This window comes from Crassostrea angulata, chromosome 7 (assembly GCF_025612915.1).
Source record: "Crassostrea angulata isolate pt1a10 chromosome 7, ASM2561291v2, whole genome shotgun sequence".
Classification (NCBI taxonomy): domain Eukaryota; kingdom Metazoa; phylum Mollusca; class Bivalvia; order Ostreida; family Ostreidae; genus Magallana; species Magallana angulata.
Window position 1 is genome coordinate 59,342,801 of NC_069117.1, and position 16,353 is coordinate 59,359,153.

At 37.2% G+C, this 16,353-nt stretch overlaps 4 protein-coding genes across 8 annotated transcripts in view; 2 read left to right on the forward strand and 2 right to left on the reverse strand.

The window, feature by feature from the left end:
* The window catches only part of LOC128155376 (calcium uptake protein 3, mitochondrial-like), a 39,767-nt gene extending 33,420 nt beyond the window's left edge, over window positions 1–6,347 (forward strand). For all 4 annotated transcript variants that reach the window (XM_052817060.1, XM_052817061.1, XM_052817062.1 and 1 more), the window contains 4 exons: window positions 2,544–2,721; window positions 3,220–3,328; window positions 3,955–4,112; window positions 5,664–6,347. In XM_052817060.1, the coding sequence (XP_052673020.1) occupies window positions 2,544–2,721; window positions 3,220–3,328; window positions 3,955–4,112; window positions 5,664–5,741 (523 nt within the window). In that variant the 3' untranslated portion in view covers window positions 5,742–6,347. The remainder of the gene's footprint in view (window positions 1–2,543; window positions 2,722–3,219; window positions 3,329–3,954; window positions 4,113–5,663) is intronic.
* LOC128155378 (chymotrypsin-like elastase family member 1) lies at window positions 6,303–8,977 on the reverse strand. Its single transcript, XM_052817066.1, has 6 exons — window positions 8,853–8,977; window positions 8,470–8,695; window positions 8,090–8,180; window positions 7,493–7,673; window positions 6,846–6,979; window positions 6,303–6,652 (listed from the first exon to the last, which is right to left on the reverse strand). Exons 1-6 carry the CDS (start codon window positions 8,896–8,898, stop codon window positions 6,500–6,502), a joined length of 831 nt encoding a protein of 276 aa, XP_052673026.1. The 5' UTR covers window positions 8,899–8,977; the 3' UTR covers window positions 6,303–6,499.
* Window positions 8,978–12,121: 3,144 nt separating this feature from the next.
* Window positions 12,122–15,837, reverse strand: LOC128155379 (proteasome maturation protein-like). Of its 2 annotated transcripts, none has more exons than XM_052817068.1 (6): window positions 15,703–15,837; window positions 13,621–13,718; window positions 13,402–13,462; window positions 12,899–13,000; window positions 12,519–12,612; window positions 12,122–12,381 (listed from the first exon to the last, which is right to left on the reverse strand). In XM_052817068.1, exons 1-6 carry the CDS (start codon window positions 15,820–15,822, stop codon window positions 12,314–12,316), a joined length of 543 nt encoding a protein of 180 aa, XP_052673028.1. In that variant the 5' UTR covers window positions 15,823–15,837; the 3' UTR covers window positions 12,122–12,313. The 2 variants fall into 2 exon arrangements, with proteins under 2 accessions (XP_052673028.1, XP_052673029.1); XM_052817069.1 differs by lacking the exon at window positions 15,703–15,837 and adding an exon at window positions 14,697–14,754.
* The window catches only part of LOC128155380 (vascular endothelial growth factor receptor 1-like), a 38,089-nt gene continuing 36,672 nt past the window's right edge, over window positions 14,937–16,353 (forward strand). Inside the window, exon 1 of the mRNA XM_052817070.1 lies at window positions 14,937–15,134. Within this exon, the coding sequence (XP_052673030.1) occupies window positions 15,053–15,134 (82 nt within the window). The 5' untranslated portion in view covers window positions 14,937–15,052. The remainder of the gene's footprint in view (window positions 15,135–16,353) is intronic.

The window sequence follows — 16,353 nt, forward strand, 5'->3', positions numbered from 1 at the left end:
CACACTGAGATGTAGTGACACACACTGAGATGTTGTGACACACACTGAGATGTTGTGACTGACACACACTGAGATGTTGTGACTGACACTGAGATGTTGTGACACACACTGAGATGTTGTGACTGACACACACTGAGATGTAGTGACACACACTGAGATGTAGTGACACACTGAGATGTAGTGACACACACTGAGATGTTTTGACACACACTGAGATATTGTGACACACACTGAGATGTTTTGACACACACTGAGATGTTGTGACACACACTGAGATGTTGTGACACACACTGAGATGTTTTGACACACACTGAGATGTAGTGACATACACTTAGATGTAGTGACACACACTGAGATGTAATGACACACACTGATATGTAATGACACACACTGAGATGTAGTGACACACACTGAGATGTAGTGACACACACTGAGATGTAGTGACACACACTGAGATGTTGTGACACACACTGAGATGTTTTGACACACACTGAGATGTTTTGACACACACTTAGATGTAGTGACACACACTGAGATGTTTTGACACACACTGAGATGTTTTGACACACACTGAGATGTTGTGACTGACACACACTGAGATGTTGTGACTGACACACACTGAGATGTTGTGACACACACTGAGATGTAGTGACACACACTGAGATGTAGTGACACACACCGAGATGTTGTGACTGACACACACTGAGATGTTTTGACACACACTGAGATATTGTGACACACAATTAGATGTAGTGACACACACTGAGATGTAGTGACATACACTGAGATGTAGTGACACACACTGAGATGTTGTGACTTACACTGAGATGTTTTGACACACACTGAGATGTAGTGACACACACTGAGATGTTGTGACTGACACACACTGAGATGTTGTGACACACACTGAGATGTAGTGACACACACTGAGATGTAGTGACACACACTGAGATGTTGTGACTGACACACACTGAGATGTTGTGAATGACACACACTGAGATGTTGTGACTGACACTGAGATATTGTGACACACACTGAGATGTTGTGACTGACACACACTGAGATGTAGTGACACACACTGAGATGTAGTGACACACACTGAGATGTAGTGACACACTGAGATGTAGTGACACACACTGAGATGTTTTGACACACACTGAGATATTGTGACACACACAGATGTTTTGACACACACTGAGATGTTGTGACACACACTGAGATGTTGTGACACACACTGAGATGTTTTGACACACACTGAGATGTAGTGACATACACTTAGATGTAGTGACACACACTGAGATGTAATGACACACACTGATATGTAATGACACACACTGAGATGTAGTGACACACACTGAGATGTAATGACACACACTGATATGTAATGACACACACTGAGATGTAGTGACACACACTGAGATGTAGTGACACACACTGATATGTAATGACACACACTGAGATGTTTTGACACACACTTAGATGTAGTGACACACACTGAGATGTAGTGACATACACTTAGATGTAGTGACATACACTGAGATGTAGTGACACACACTTAGATGTAGTGACATACACTGAGATGTAGTGACACACACTGAGATGTAGTGACATACACTGAGATGTAGTGACACACACTGAGATGTAGTGACATACACTGAGATATTGTGACACACACTGAGATGTTGTGACACACACTGAGATGTTGTGACACACACTGAGATGTTTTGACACACACTGAGATGTTGTGACACACACTGAGATGTTTTGACACACACTGAGATGTAGTGACATACACTTAGATGTAGTGACACACACTGAGATGTAGTGACATACACTTAGAGGTAGTGACACACACTGAGATGTTGTGACACACACTTAGATGTTGTGACACACACTGAGATGTAGTGACACACACTGAGATGTTGTGACACACACTGAGATGTTGTGACTTACACTGAGATGTTGTGACACACACTGAGATGTAGTGACACACACTGAGATGTAGTGACACACACTGAGATGTTGTGACACACACTGAGATGTTTTGACACACACTGAGATGTTTTGACACACACTGAGATGTTGTGACACACACTGAGATGTAGTGACACACACTGAGATGTAGTGACACACACTGAGATATAGTGACACACACTGAGATGTTGTGACTGACACACACTGAGATGTTGTGACTGACACTGAGATATTGTGACACACACTGAAATGTTGTGACTCACACTGAGATGTAGTGACACACACTGAGATGTTGTGACACACACTGAGATGTTGTGACACACACTGAGATGTTGTGACACACACTGAGATGTTTTGACACACACTGAGATGTTGTGACACACACTGAGATGTTGTGACACACACTGAGATGTTTTGACACACACTGAGATGTTTTGACACACACTGAGATGTAGTGACACACACTGAGATGTTTTGACACACACTGAGATGTAGTGACACACACTGAGATGTAGTGACACACACTGAGATGTTGTGACACACACTGACCCTCACTGTGATCCTTGTAGTTTCATGGAGAACCTCCAGTCAGAGGTGATAGAGCTGGAGTTCCTGGAGTTTTCCCGGGGACTGGCCACCATATCCGAGGAAGACTTTGCCCGGATCCTGCTGCGGTACACCATGCTGGACAGCTCCAACATCGAGGAGTGTATCAAACGAGTCCGCAGTCGCACCCCCAGCGAAAAGGTCAGGCCATACAATTTAACACTGGTGATTTTCAAAAAAAGGTTCACTTGGTGTAGGAGGTACAGTGATATTGCAAGAGTTGTTCCCCTTTACTACCGGTAACTACCTGATAGATGCAGTATATTGTAAACAAAGTTGCATGATAAGTACTGACATTACAATTATAAATGTTCTTGTTTTTATGTTATTCAATCCTAATTATTTTTTAGAATTTTTATGTATGATATCATATTTCAAAAGATTAAAGAAGGTTATACATGTACTAATTCAAGAATCTTTAGGATCTTAGAACTTGAACATAGTCTCTATAAAGTTGGCCTAATTTACAATGCAAACAAGATCCTATCTTTCTTCAGTTGACTGGTTAAACATCTAAAATATTCTCCTCCATGAATTTTTATTCAAACGTATAGAAACAATAAATCTGATTCCTTTAATATGAATTCCAGGGCATTAATCTGCTGTGCTTTTAATGTAAAATTTCCTGTCCATTTTTAGGGAGTTTCGTTTGAAGAGTTCCGGAAGTTCTGTCAGTTCCTGAATACACTTGATGACTTCAGCATCGCCATGAAGATGTACACATACGCTGACCAGGCCGTCTCCAAGGGTAACCGATGTCCTCCTCATTGTCCTCATTATCTGTCATAAATCTTTTGTACCTCTTGTTATAAAGCAGTTCAGATGATGACGCTTGGGTTATATTTGATATTGTGTAGGAGCTTACCAAGGGAGTGTATGGGGGAGTGAGAGATAGACAAGTGTTTATATTGGATATAGTCTTGGAGCTTACTAAGGGTTTTTGGGGGAGTAAGAGGTAGACAGGTGTCGTTATCTTGACCACTGGTACATATTTTACAAATTATTACAATTTGGTGCTATATAAGCATGTCATGTTATAATTACAAGTCATTGTCAATGAATACTATATATTTCATGACTCTTTTAATGAGATTAGAGAGGTTACATGATAAGGGGTTATTGCCAGAAACATTGGAGGAGGGTTGTGGTGTTATGTGAAAGTTTTGTGTTCTCAGACTGGTGGGCCTAGAATTCACAAGCATAACAAATTTCATTTCCACTTTGTTGAGATCGTTGAAAATATACCGGTACACAAGATGATTCTTGAACGACAATATATTCAGTTTATCCAACAACTTGTGACTACTCTCTCTACTTATGTTTGTGATGTACTAATCTTTGTGATGTACTAATCTTTGTGACGTACATTTACAGAGGATTTCCAGCGGGCGGTGTTTGTGTGCACGGGATCTAACCTGAGTCCCCACCTGGTGGACACCGTCTTTAACATCTTTGATGCAGACGGAGACGGACATCTTAGTTATATGGAGTTTATCTCGATCATGAAGGATAGACTTCATCGCGGATCTAGGGTAAATCTACAAGTTTTATATCAGTTGTTATAGGGTAACTCGACAAGTTCTTTATTAATTGAACTAGGGTAACTCGACAAGTTCTTTATTAATTGAACTAGGGTAACTCGACAAGTTCTTTATGAATTTAATTAGGGTAACTCTTCAAGTTCTTTATGAATTTAATTAGGGTAACTCTTCAAGTTTTTTATTAGAACCTTTTTAACAAGACCTTGGACTTTCAGTAGGAGGTCACTATCTATTTCTTGCATCAAAACAAGTTAAAATGACGCTTGTTTCAAGTGAAATACACATCGATTGCGTAGTCTTCTCTCAAAAGTTAGACAAATCCTGTTGATTTCAAGGAGCCATGGCTGAGTGGCCTACAATGAAATAGACAGGCCTGCGTCACATTGCTGTTTGACACAACTACCTAAAGTCCAAGCTTTTTTTAAAATGGTTCTAATTGAACTAGGGTAACTCTACAAGTTCTTTATTAATTGAACTAGGGTACCTCTATAAGTTCTTTCTCTATAATCTAGGGTAACGATATAAGTTCTTTATCAATTGATCTAGGGTTATCCTACAATTTTAAAAGGCATTTCCTTCAGATTTTTTTTCTTGGATCTTAAGAGTAATTCTATAAATTTCTTTCAGTCTGTTATAATATAGGGTATTATACAACTTTCTTAATATGGAATTTCCATCTGTTTTGCCAATCAAGCAGAGTAATATTTTACTATGGAAAATTTATGGGCCCAGATGACACTGCTAAACAAATAGTTATTTTCTTCATTTTTATCATTTTCAGTCAGGTATCTGCGTAATCATTCCAAACGTTAATATCGTGCTTTAATTGTTTTCTCATGACGTTATTGGGTTTATAAATTTTATAGCACTTAGCCGTGAGTAGTCAGCAGTTCTTTATGTTATGTTGTCCGAATGAGATTTCTCCTCCTACTTTCTCTTTTCTACACATTGTGTGATTTTTTTCACCCCCTGTCGGTACATTACAATGCCCCCTGTCAACAGGGAAGTACACAGAATCACTGATCTCTAACACTAAAAGTAAAACACTGATTGGAACTCTCCTGTGTGTGACTAGCATTTGTTCATTAATGATTCATTGGTTTTAATTTCCCTGAATGAATTTTGTGTCATTAATTTAAGGTAGGTGTCTGTCAAATGATTAAAATACAGACTTATTAATATGTAATACATGTACATGTGTATTAATGATTGTCAATCAATAATCAAGGTTTCTTAAAGAGACAAAAATTGCATATCTGCACTAGATGAATAGAAAAGACACTGCAAATAAAAAGTCATTCCTTATTTCTTCTCTCTTTTTTATTTTCTTAACTTGAATTTACTTGAATGTACCTTGATATAATTAGATATTACCTTTTATAATTATATTTTGAATGTACACTGTTGTTCAAAAGATGATAGCCTTTTTTCAAATTTGGACTTCTGGTATATACATGTATATATTCTACTAAAAAATCAATTTATGAGCCAAATACTTGCAATCAAACATATTTCATCATTTGTTTATTTTGAATTTTTCAGTCCCATCTAATGCATACCCAGGATAAATGGACTGCATTCAAATACTGCATCAAAAACGAGATGAGGACGTATCACTAGACAGCAGAGAACTGACAGAATCTCAAGAGAGAATACATATTTGATTCTTGTGATGAGAATGATTTTAATAGCTGACTTTGGAGTTTGACATATCAACTTTAACCTGAGATTCCTGGGTGACCTGTACTGGCCGGTCGTTTGTTGATGTGATGACCACATTTTTGTGAATATTTGTATCATCATGTCACCAAATTCTCCACACTGCCTTTGAATACTTAGTTTCTCAAGAAGTGAGTGAATGAAGTGAGAATATAACCATATCCAAACAGCACTCAGACAAGGGTAGCTGGTCATTCAGGAGGCATTATTTCTGTTTGTGTTACCCTGGAGGACTGTTAGTGTATTATGAATACTGGCATTCTCCTGTTCCCGCTTTCTCTCTGTGATAACCTCCATTTGGCAAGGGAGACAATTCATTGCATTATGTAACTGTTAAGTTTTGTAGATGTTTTTTATTCATTTATTGAACTGTTTATTGGCTTTACCTATGAGTTTGTCTCCCTTGCCAGTGTTTCGTTATTTCGATCGTGTGTAGTAATTTGTTATTTTATGTATAAGATCACAACTGTCCTTAATTTATTATATTCAATAAATTCTAAAAGCTAACACATTGTCTCAGTTATGCAATACAATTTATGAAATAATATCAAGTTATATACTCCTTATGAATTCTGGACTATGATAAGAAATTAGTTACATGCATCAATGTGATGCCTCATTCTGTGCACTGATTGGTTGAAGTATCTGGTTGCCTATGGTTACTTGGCAATGTCGTGGATCCATGACAGTGACTCGGACAGCTTGGTGTAGATGGAGGGGTGGAACCCACATTCCACGTCCCCCCAGGAGGACACCCCGGCCACCACGTACTGCGACCGGTCCAGGCACACTAAGGGACCCCCACTGTCTCCCTACAGAATATAATGTACATACAGATACATATGTAGTTTAATTTGCACTCTGTTAGAACTCCTTAAAAATCTTCCTCTCTCTTTCTGACATACCGAGCAAGGCATACTCTATAACTGATCACGTAATCACTCATAGTACAATCTCTCTCTCTCTCTCTCTCTCTCTCTCTCTCTCTCTCTCTCTCTGACTTACGGAGCAGGGTGTACTTCCGTAACTGATCACACACAAACTGTCGTAGTACACGTAACTCCCCCAGGTGGCGCTGCACAGGCTGGTGTCGATGACCGTCATCGGAGTTTCCTGGAGGACGTCTGATTGACTGGCATCTGTAGAAAATTCCAAAAATGGAAATGCTTGCAGGTTTGGTATAATTACTTATAATACAAAACAAAAAGGCCTCCTCCCAAGAATTGACCCCGTAGACATAGTAGGTATTTATAGTACACTGTACGTACATTTTACCAATGGGATTTTTTGAAGTGAACTCTTAAGTTTGTTTTCTAACAAGACTTGAAGTTCTATATTTATCTTGGATTAATTAATAAAGCTAACGTGACATAGACCGTAAGATATACTGAAACGTGACCAATTGATAAAAAAGTCTGGGATTTTATTGGGGGATAGGTCATGACCTTGACCTTTGATGTACAAGTATGCTACAAGGTCGTGGAACACTGGCTTTCCAAAACAAACATTGAAAGTAAAAGCTTATCAAAGTGTGCGGACAGACAATGAAACTCGTGCTCTTTGACTCAGGTAAAATTTTTTGTCGAATATAGATTATGATGCCAAAACAAAATTGAGTGTTTGTAGACCAGCGAAACACATGAGACAGTTACCCTGTGTCTTGCCCCAGCCAATGGCGATGCAGTCCTGGGCGGTGAAGTCGTTACACTTGGTGGGCAGCATGGCGATCCTGACGTAGTGGTTCTCCACCACCGGCTGGCTCAGCTCCAGCAGCGCCGCGTCATTGGGCAGGTAGAAGTTAAAGTCGGGGTGCTGGATGTTGTAGAACGGATTCTGCGAAAAAACAATACAAACAAGCAATAGAAGTCCAAACCAAAGGTTCTTTTGTTAAAAGGAGTTTAAAATGCACGATAGCTTGCCGCCACGGACCATTGTCAAGTTTTATATATATATATATATATATATATATATATATATATATATATATATATATATATATATATATATGTGGATTGAGTAATATACTAGCTGTACATAAGAAACCACAATATCATGTTATGATTATGCATATACCGTACATTTAAGTCGGGATAATCCTAGTAAAACCCTCATGTGAACGTACACATAGACTACCCGACTCTTTATGGACCAGAGAGAATAACGGATGATGATAATTTAAAGAAAGAATTTGACATATGCTACGAGTAATGGCCAATGCAGCGTGAGACATTGGACTCTCTCTGTCTCACCTTGTGGATTGACGACAGGTTCCTGATCTGCTCGGTCCCCTCACTGGCAGAAATGTTGTGTTTACCAAGAACTACTCGGAAAGACAGTTCGCTAAACATAGGAAACAAAAAGTGTACGAAGTGGTTCTGATCATTAATCGATTGGGTGCCTTTTTTCAAAATATTTAATGAAGTTTTATTTAAATAAATTAGAAATTAACGTTTTACTATATATATAATATGTTACGGCTCGCAGTCTCTAGAGTGTATAGTATATAATAAACAGTAAATAAAAGTATCTGTTGTTTATCGACGCCGTATTTTACAGGATATATTTAACAGAGATACATCTGCAATAGTATTGATTAACACGATCCCTGAGAGACTCGTTTTCCTCTTACTTCTGGTGGTCAAGGCAATGAGCCGCTGTCAACACCCATCTCGTGGTCACCAAAACCCCGCCACAGAAATGGAAGCCGCCGTGAGTTTGCAGGGACACCATGAAGGGCCAGTAGTGGGGAGTGGAGGGGCTGCCACCCACTATACGATGACCCGCGGAGGGCGGGGTCGTAGACTTGTGGGTTAGGGGGACGGGATGCCGCAGCGGGAAATGTTTCCCCAACGCCCCTGTAAAAATAATTTAGAGAATAACACAGTGAAATACTAGTATATTCCCATAAAATAATTATGTTATCTCATTTTTTGAAATATCAAAAATTTCATCTCACATTTGCATAGTGTAAAATTTGAAATATTAATGATATTCTAATTTCTGCGTACTTACCATTTGCAAGAACAAATATCACCAACCCACACGTTGCGATCTTCATGTCGACATTTCCCTATCAGCTAGTAACCACGGCACCCGGAATATTTCTAGGTAAGGTTTTGTTTGAATTGTAGACAAATACTTAAAGCTGCCCTTTGAAATCACATCATTCACTTAGTTTTCAATATGAATTGGACTGTTGAATATTTGTGTTTTCTCGTGCATTTGATAGCGTTAATATTTCAATAGTTTATAAACTCTCGGGTGCATCGAATAAAAAGAGAGCTAAGAGATTGTTCCTTAACAGCACACCCGTCTCTGTTCGTTATTCTTTGTATACTTCGCTTTAGATACATTAATGTCTTTGAAATGACTAATGACTGACAGGTGTTTCATTCAAGGATACTAAAGGTCAAGGTCGCTCTTGAGTAGCGGTCATGAAAAGTGGGAATACTATATCAAGCTTTGCAGATAATGTGGTGACCTTGAGTGCCAGGCAACACATACAAGGACTAGTAAACGATATTATTTCCATTTCACATGTATTTATTGACAGCAAGAATGCTGGCATATATCTTATCTAATATTGCAATTAATAAGTCAAATTCATACATGCATTTTATGATTGTAACTGATTTTGATTATTCTCAGAATTGCCAAGTAGGTACGTTCAGTATGCGTTTTATCGCGCATGGTTAAAATAAAGAAATGCAAAACTAGTGTTATTTAGTTACACAAAAATGAAGGTAAAACAATTTTCATCAAAATTCGGACATAGAAAAGTGATCGATCAATGAAAACTATCTTTTTAATATTCTTTAGCACAATTTCCTTCAAAACATATCAAGTGACATATTTTTAATTATTAAATACGGTGTGTTTTAACATAAATTATAGAATTTACGAATGAATTAGAGAATTTACGAATGAATTAGAGAATTTACGAATAGATTTGGGAATTTACGAATTGTTATAAATCTGACAGCTATATCGAGACCAGCCTGTCCACGTTCTTATAAGTAGCATGTCGACAATAAGTTAATTTTCGAAGCTTGATAGAGGGTTCCACGAGTCGAGACATTGCATGTAAGGTAAATGGAGTTCCGGGGAAAAAATAAAATGTATAAATATGTTGAAAGCAATTCCGATTTAGTTTTGTTAGGAAAGATGCTGTCGTCCTAACGATTTATTTAAAAAAAAAAAAAGCAACTTGCTTATTAAAAAAGAAATTAGTCGTTTTCCGTTTCAGGTTTTAGCAACACCTACACGTACATTGATCAAATCAAAGTTCGACTATCATAGTCTTCCGTGCTTCGTGCAACGAGTATTTTATCTAGTTAAATATTTGTTATGAATACCAACAATCTTTCTCCTGTCGCCGATTACACCCCAATGCATCGGATGCAACGCCCCCTTAATTTTGGCGACTTCCTGTGATTTTTTTTTGGAAGGGAGGGGTTGATAACTTTTTATTGATGGTCAAATTACAAAAACAAACATTTTTCCGGGCAGACATAAATATCATAAAGAGAATTTATCCATACACGCTTCATCCATAAATATTTAATGTTGGAATAATTTCCTACTTCCCAAATCTGCTTATAGAGTTAATCGTGTTGATGTAAATTCCTATCCGATATAATATTAATAGGTTTTATATCTTTATGTGCCTGTCCCATGTTTGATAACAGGGCTGGCATTGATTTTACATGTAGATAATTTCCCATACCATATTTAGAACATTTTTTTCAGTCACAATTTAACGGAGCTGAAATAGTAACCATTATTGAATAGTTATTTTGCAAAATTTGCATTGTACAAATTGACAAACTCATAAATTTCAATCAACATCTGATACTCTGTCTTGTGTCTCTCAAGGGACAGTCCTTACTTCCTAATTATTTCTAATCTTCATCAAATACGCTAGATTTCAAAAGATCCTACAGGTTCTCTACGACACAAAGATATCAGCAGCCATTAAGAAAACCTAGAAGCACCAGATATCATACGATCCCCAAAAATAAAGCCATCCTAATATCAGCATATCAGATTTGTCCAGACTAAAATACTTCTTCCGGAGACCCAAGTGAAAAATGCTAGGTCTCAATGAATCTGCCGCGATTATAGCCATCTAAGGCAGCACCGGGATGAATCCAGTATTGACAGACAATATGACCACACACTGGTAAAAAAGGGTGATCCCACAACTTCCTTGGTAACAATCAGTCAGGACTTGAAGAAGGAGTGCTTCTATTACCAACATCCTACAAGGTGATCCCACAACTTCCTTGGTAACAATGAGTCAGGTCTTGAAGAAGGAGTGCTTCTATTACCAACATCCTACAAGGTGATCCCACAACTTCCTTGGTAACAATGAGTCAGGACTTGAAGAAGGAGTGCTTCTATTACCAACATCCCAAAAGGTGATCTCACAACTTCTTTGGTAACAATGAGTCAGGACTTGAAGAATGAGTGCTTCTATTACCAACATCCTACAAGGTGATCCCACAACTTCCTTGGTAACAATGAGTCAGGACTTGAAGAATGAGTGCTTCTATTACCAACATCCTACAAGGTGATCCCACAACTTCCTTGGTAACAATGAGTCAGGTCTTGAAGAAGGAGTGCTTCTATTACCAACATCCTACAATGTGATCCCACAACTTCCTTGGTAACAATGAGTCAGGACTTGAAGAAGGAGTGCTTCTATTACCAACATCCCAAAAGGTGATCCCACAACTTCTTTGGTAACAATGAGTCAGGACTTGAAGAAGGAGTGCTTCTATTACCAACATCCCAAAAGGTGATCCCACAACTTCCCTGGTAACAATCAGTCAGGACTTGAAGAAGGAGTGCTTCTATTACCAACATCCTACAAGGTGATCCCACAACTTCCTTGGTAACAATCAGTCAGGACTTGAAGAAGGAGTGCTTCTATTACCAATATCCCCAGCATATCAAACAACCCACCAGAACATGGGAAGCTGAAACCAATATATCTATTAAAGAACCCCTAATGCGATTCCAATACACAACCAGCCAATGTCCCAGTGGGGGACACTAGGACCAAGTGTGCCGTTGTATGCGGGTTATTCCATCCATCAAAGAAATCACAATTGCCTGTAAGATAGTGGAGCCATCTACCTGTTGGTTGACGAGCATGCTTGGTAAGCAGACAGCTGGCCACAAGACACCATTCTGAATCTAGAACCCCTACTGTTTCATCTTGAATACTGATTATTTCAGGCATATTTCCAGGTACAGGTATATAGAAAACAAATCAATTGAGAGTAATGATTTATTCTTAGTTTAATTACTAAGAGTATTTCATGAAGTTAATGAAATCCTCAGTATAGGAAGGACTGGGTAAAGTGAGGTGACACTGTACACCAATCCTATAGTTCATCATAGAGTCACAACATTTACAGATAATTATAAGGAGCACTATTAATGATCAGAATCATATAAAACACTATTTATAGTAACCCCGCCCTCCGGTCCATCAACAGATGCGTATCTCCCATGACTTCACAGTCGGCAGGATCTACAAATAGAAACCACAAAATGTGTTCGGATGTGTTTAAGTTTGAATTAAAAATAGAAAGAATTTGGATGAAATTTAATGTTCACAGGCATTATACTACAAAACAGAAAATGTAAGTTGTAATGTTTCCAACATACTGTTCAAGATATCTTCAAAGTCGATCATTTCATCTCTTCCAGACAGAGTGTCACTCATTAAATTAGAACTGTGCATCCCTGGAAGTCGGTAGATCTTAAACAAGAATTAAATCTTCATTTAATAAGGCAGTTTATTTGCTTAAATATCTTAAATGATGATATTTTCAAGCTTCTATCTCTGTGTTTCATTTAGATCGCATTCACCTTTTTTGCTATATCCATATAAAATTGCAATAATTTGTCTCACAGAAGCTTTCAGTACTTAAAAACATTTCAAATTTTATACTGTTGATCTCATTTTCACTATAGAATTTTTTTAAAGTTTAAGTAGTCTATATCTGATTTAATGATTAGAACTGTTGAATGAACAATGTACAAACCTTTTGGGCAACGTTCTTTTCCATCTGCAGTCGAAGAGGCATGTGGATTCCTTGTGTGTTTCGTAACATGGCAAAGTCCATCTTCTGTTTGTTTTCATGCCACTAGAATTTTGTCAAACGAACAGTTCAATCACAGGTGCACATAGATGGTAGTAACAATTGAATTTTTTTCTATCATTCAATTTCATCTATTTTAATATTTAAAATTGTGTCAACTGAACATTAAAAATAAACAGAGTACCATAATTTAATCTGATAAATTGAAAAGTGTTTCATCAATTCTTGTATTTAATTCCTCTGAACTTAGTTGAACCAGAATGTGTTAGTTTCACATACCTATCATCATAATAATTATAAAAGTACATGTACACATATTATAGACTAAAATTTTATCTTTTCAAATAAACACACAATATTTTGTACAGAACATTGTTACAGTTTTACTTATCTAATATACATGTATATTTGTTCTACCTTGGGATTTCATTATACCGTATACGTACATGTTTTTCTGAGTACTCCAGGGGATGGACAGATCCTAACTTTGCTTTGCTTGACTGTATACTGTAAGATAAATAAAAGATTTACTATGTAATTTAACATTTCCTTTCATATCAGTCAATTTTCTTGTAATAATTTCAAGCTAATATTATTTTAAAAAGAGCAAACTAAAAAATATAGCTAGCAACAGAATAGAAAAGACAATTTTTGAGGATATTTACCCGTTTAGCATCACGTCTGGGACACCATAGGGCCCCTCTGGCAGCTTGATTTCCTGAGAGCCATCAGGTTGAGGCCGCACAGAGGGATAAGGAATATTCTGTGGAAAAAATAAAGATGCATAAGTATCAGATCTGTAATACATACAGTAGCCTTTGTTTGTAGAGTCTCTGTCCACCCCCCCCCCCTCCTGCTATGACTGTTCACTATTTTTCTCATTTTTAATTGAATACTGTAGATTCCTAACTAAAAATGAGGTGTTGATATCTGCATAAAATCTCAAAATGCACATCTTGCGGTTTTAAAAATTTTGTAAAATAAATGAGACTATGATAAAATTTTGGTGTTCACGATTTTATTTTCTTGCGATTTGAGGAAAAATGGGTCAATCACAGAATTTAGTAGAACTATTTTAACAAGAGCTTGGACTTTGGGTAATTGGTGTCAAACAGCAATGTGATGTAGGCCTGTCTATTTAACTGTAGGCCACTCAGCCATGGCTCTTTGAAATCAACATTTGTCTCACTTTTGAGCTGAGACTATGCAATGAATGTATACCGGTATTTCACTTAAAACCAGCATCATATTCAACTTGTTTTGACACAAGAAATAGATAGTTATGTCCTACTGAATGTCCAAGGCCTTGTTAAAATGGTTATACTTATGTAAAATAAGGACTCTGCAGTACAAGGAAGGCCACGGCACCGTCTTTAGTAGGTAAGTAGGAATGAGTATATAAATACACTGAAAACATATGGCTGGACCGGGAATCGAACCCAGGACCCCTTCAAGTCTAGTCTGGAGCTCTACCACTGAGCTACCCAGGCCGATACCCACAGTCTATATAGCCCCAACTACTACAACAATAAACAATGAACTTTATGATGTTCGCTATCCATCAGTGAGCTTGAGTTAAGTAAGTTAAATGACACTATAATAACATTTTTAACATTAAAGATCAATGTGAAAAAAGGTATCATATGTGTATTTTTAAAAATTCAGTAAGAATGAAACCAAATTAAGCTGTTTACATGATGAAATATACGATTTTTTAAAGTGCTCTGTCACCGACACTCACCGTGGACGCCATGTTTTTCAGGGAATAAATGGTAGCTCGTTCCTATATTTTTCGTTCATTTGTCTAGCTTTAAAAACAAATGTTTTTGTTTTTACCATGCGTAAGTTTTTTTTATATATTCTATATTGCCACTTCATAAGTTGAAACTAATTATTGCAAAAATCAAACAGGTATACAGGTTTTTATTCAAATAAAAATAAAATCCGTCTATAATAATTAAGATCAAGGGCAGATAACTGAAAACTAATTCGGAACTCCTATTCATTTCCTGTACTACTTGCATTACTGAGTGGAGGCTTGACTCATTATACGATTAAACTAGACTGTACTCAAGTATTGGAAATGACGGTTACTGTATGTTTTATAGGATAATTATGAGAAATTTGGTGGCTGCCTGTGTGATTCTCGTGTCTGCTTCTGCTGTCTGGGCCCAATTAGGTGAGAATTTACGTTTCACCTGTCAGGTATGATCAAAGAATCTCTAGAAATCAAGCATTTTATTTGGATCCAATATATGTCAAAGAATGTAATTAGAAAAAAAAATATTGAAGACCTATGATATATTGTGATAGGCCTAGTTGTTATACCGAACTTATAAGGAGACATTTCTCAGATTTTTTTCAGGATTTTAATAAAAATTTTTTAATAACTTACCCAGACACTGGGAAGTCACCTCTCATTCAAAGCACAAAATATTTGGTCAAATAGTGATAAACTAAGGTAATTCACTACAATGTACATGTGTATGAATATATTATTTTGATATTGCTGTGAAATAACTCCCTCACAATTTAATATCCATGTGTAAGTTAATAAATAACTTTATCACGTTCTATGCAACAACAACAAAAACAAGAGTGTCGGATGTGTGTGTCTGGATTTATTTGCTGTCCAAACCCAACATGAATGAACAAATGTTTACCTTTGAATTCTAAATCATGCAGTTAATTTTACTAGCAAATTATTCTGTAATTGAAAGGAAGTGGTCACGGCCGACCGCACTGACCTCTTTTATTGTCACAAGGTTTGTTCCTGGGCATCTTTTTTGTGTGTGTGTGTGTATGCATTTGGCCCGATGAACTGGATTAAACCTCAAGAGGGTCTGTCGTTTCCTGTCCCCTAGCATCCCCTGTATGGGTGTTGTAAGTTAGACGGCTTTAGTTCGCATAGAGGGCAGGAAATGTGGTCATTGAAACTGAGGCTTTAGGCTGCTTGGTTGCAAATTTTACAGCTCTAGTATTTGCATGTATATTCAAATATTATACAATGTTATATGACACAAGATAGAAATGAGCCGATCAGAGGAAGAACATGCACTGCACATAACTTGGACAAGGTTTTCTATGAAGTTATAATTAACATCTAGTTTTGGTTATCTTGGCTGTTGATCAACATCGGCCTACTTAGATTTATTGAAATGCGTAGCAGACAGGAAATGAAATCTTCTCTCTTAAAGTTTGATAGTTTAGGTCTCAATACTTTTAGATATGCATCATGTGCAACCGGTTACCCAGTATGCATCAAATCTGACTTTTTCAGTAACTTGAAGGTATCTCTAGTTGTCACTCATGAAATTCTCAAACCTTTTACATTAGCCTATTTAGAATATTTTCCCCAGCTGATCCTACACTACGATTCTATCACCAATGATACTTAT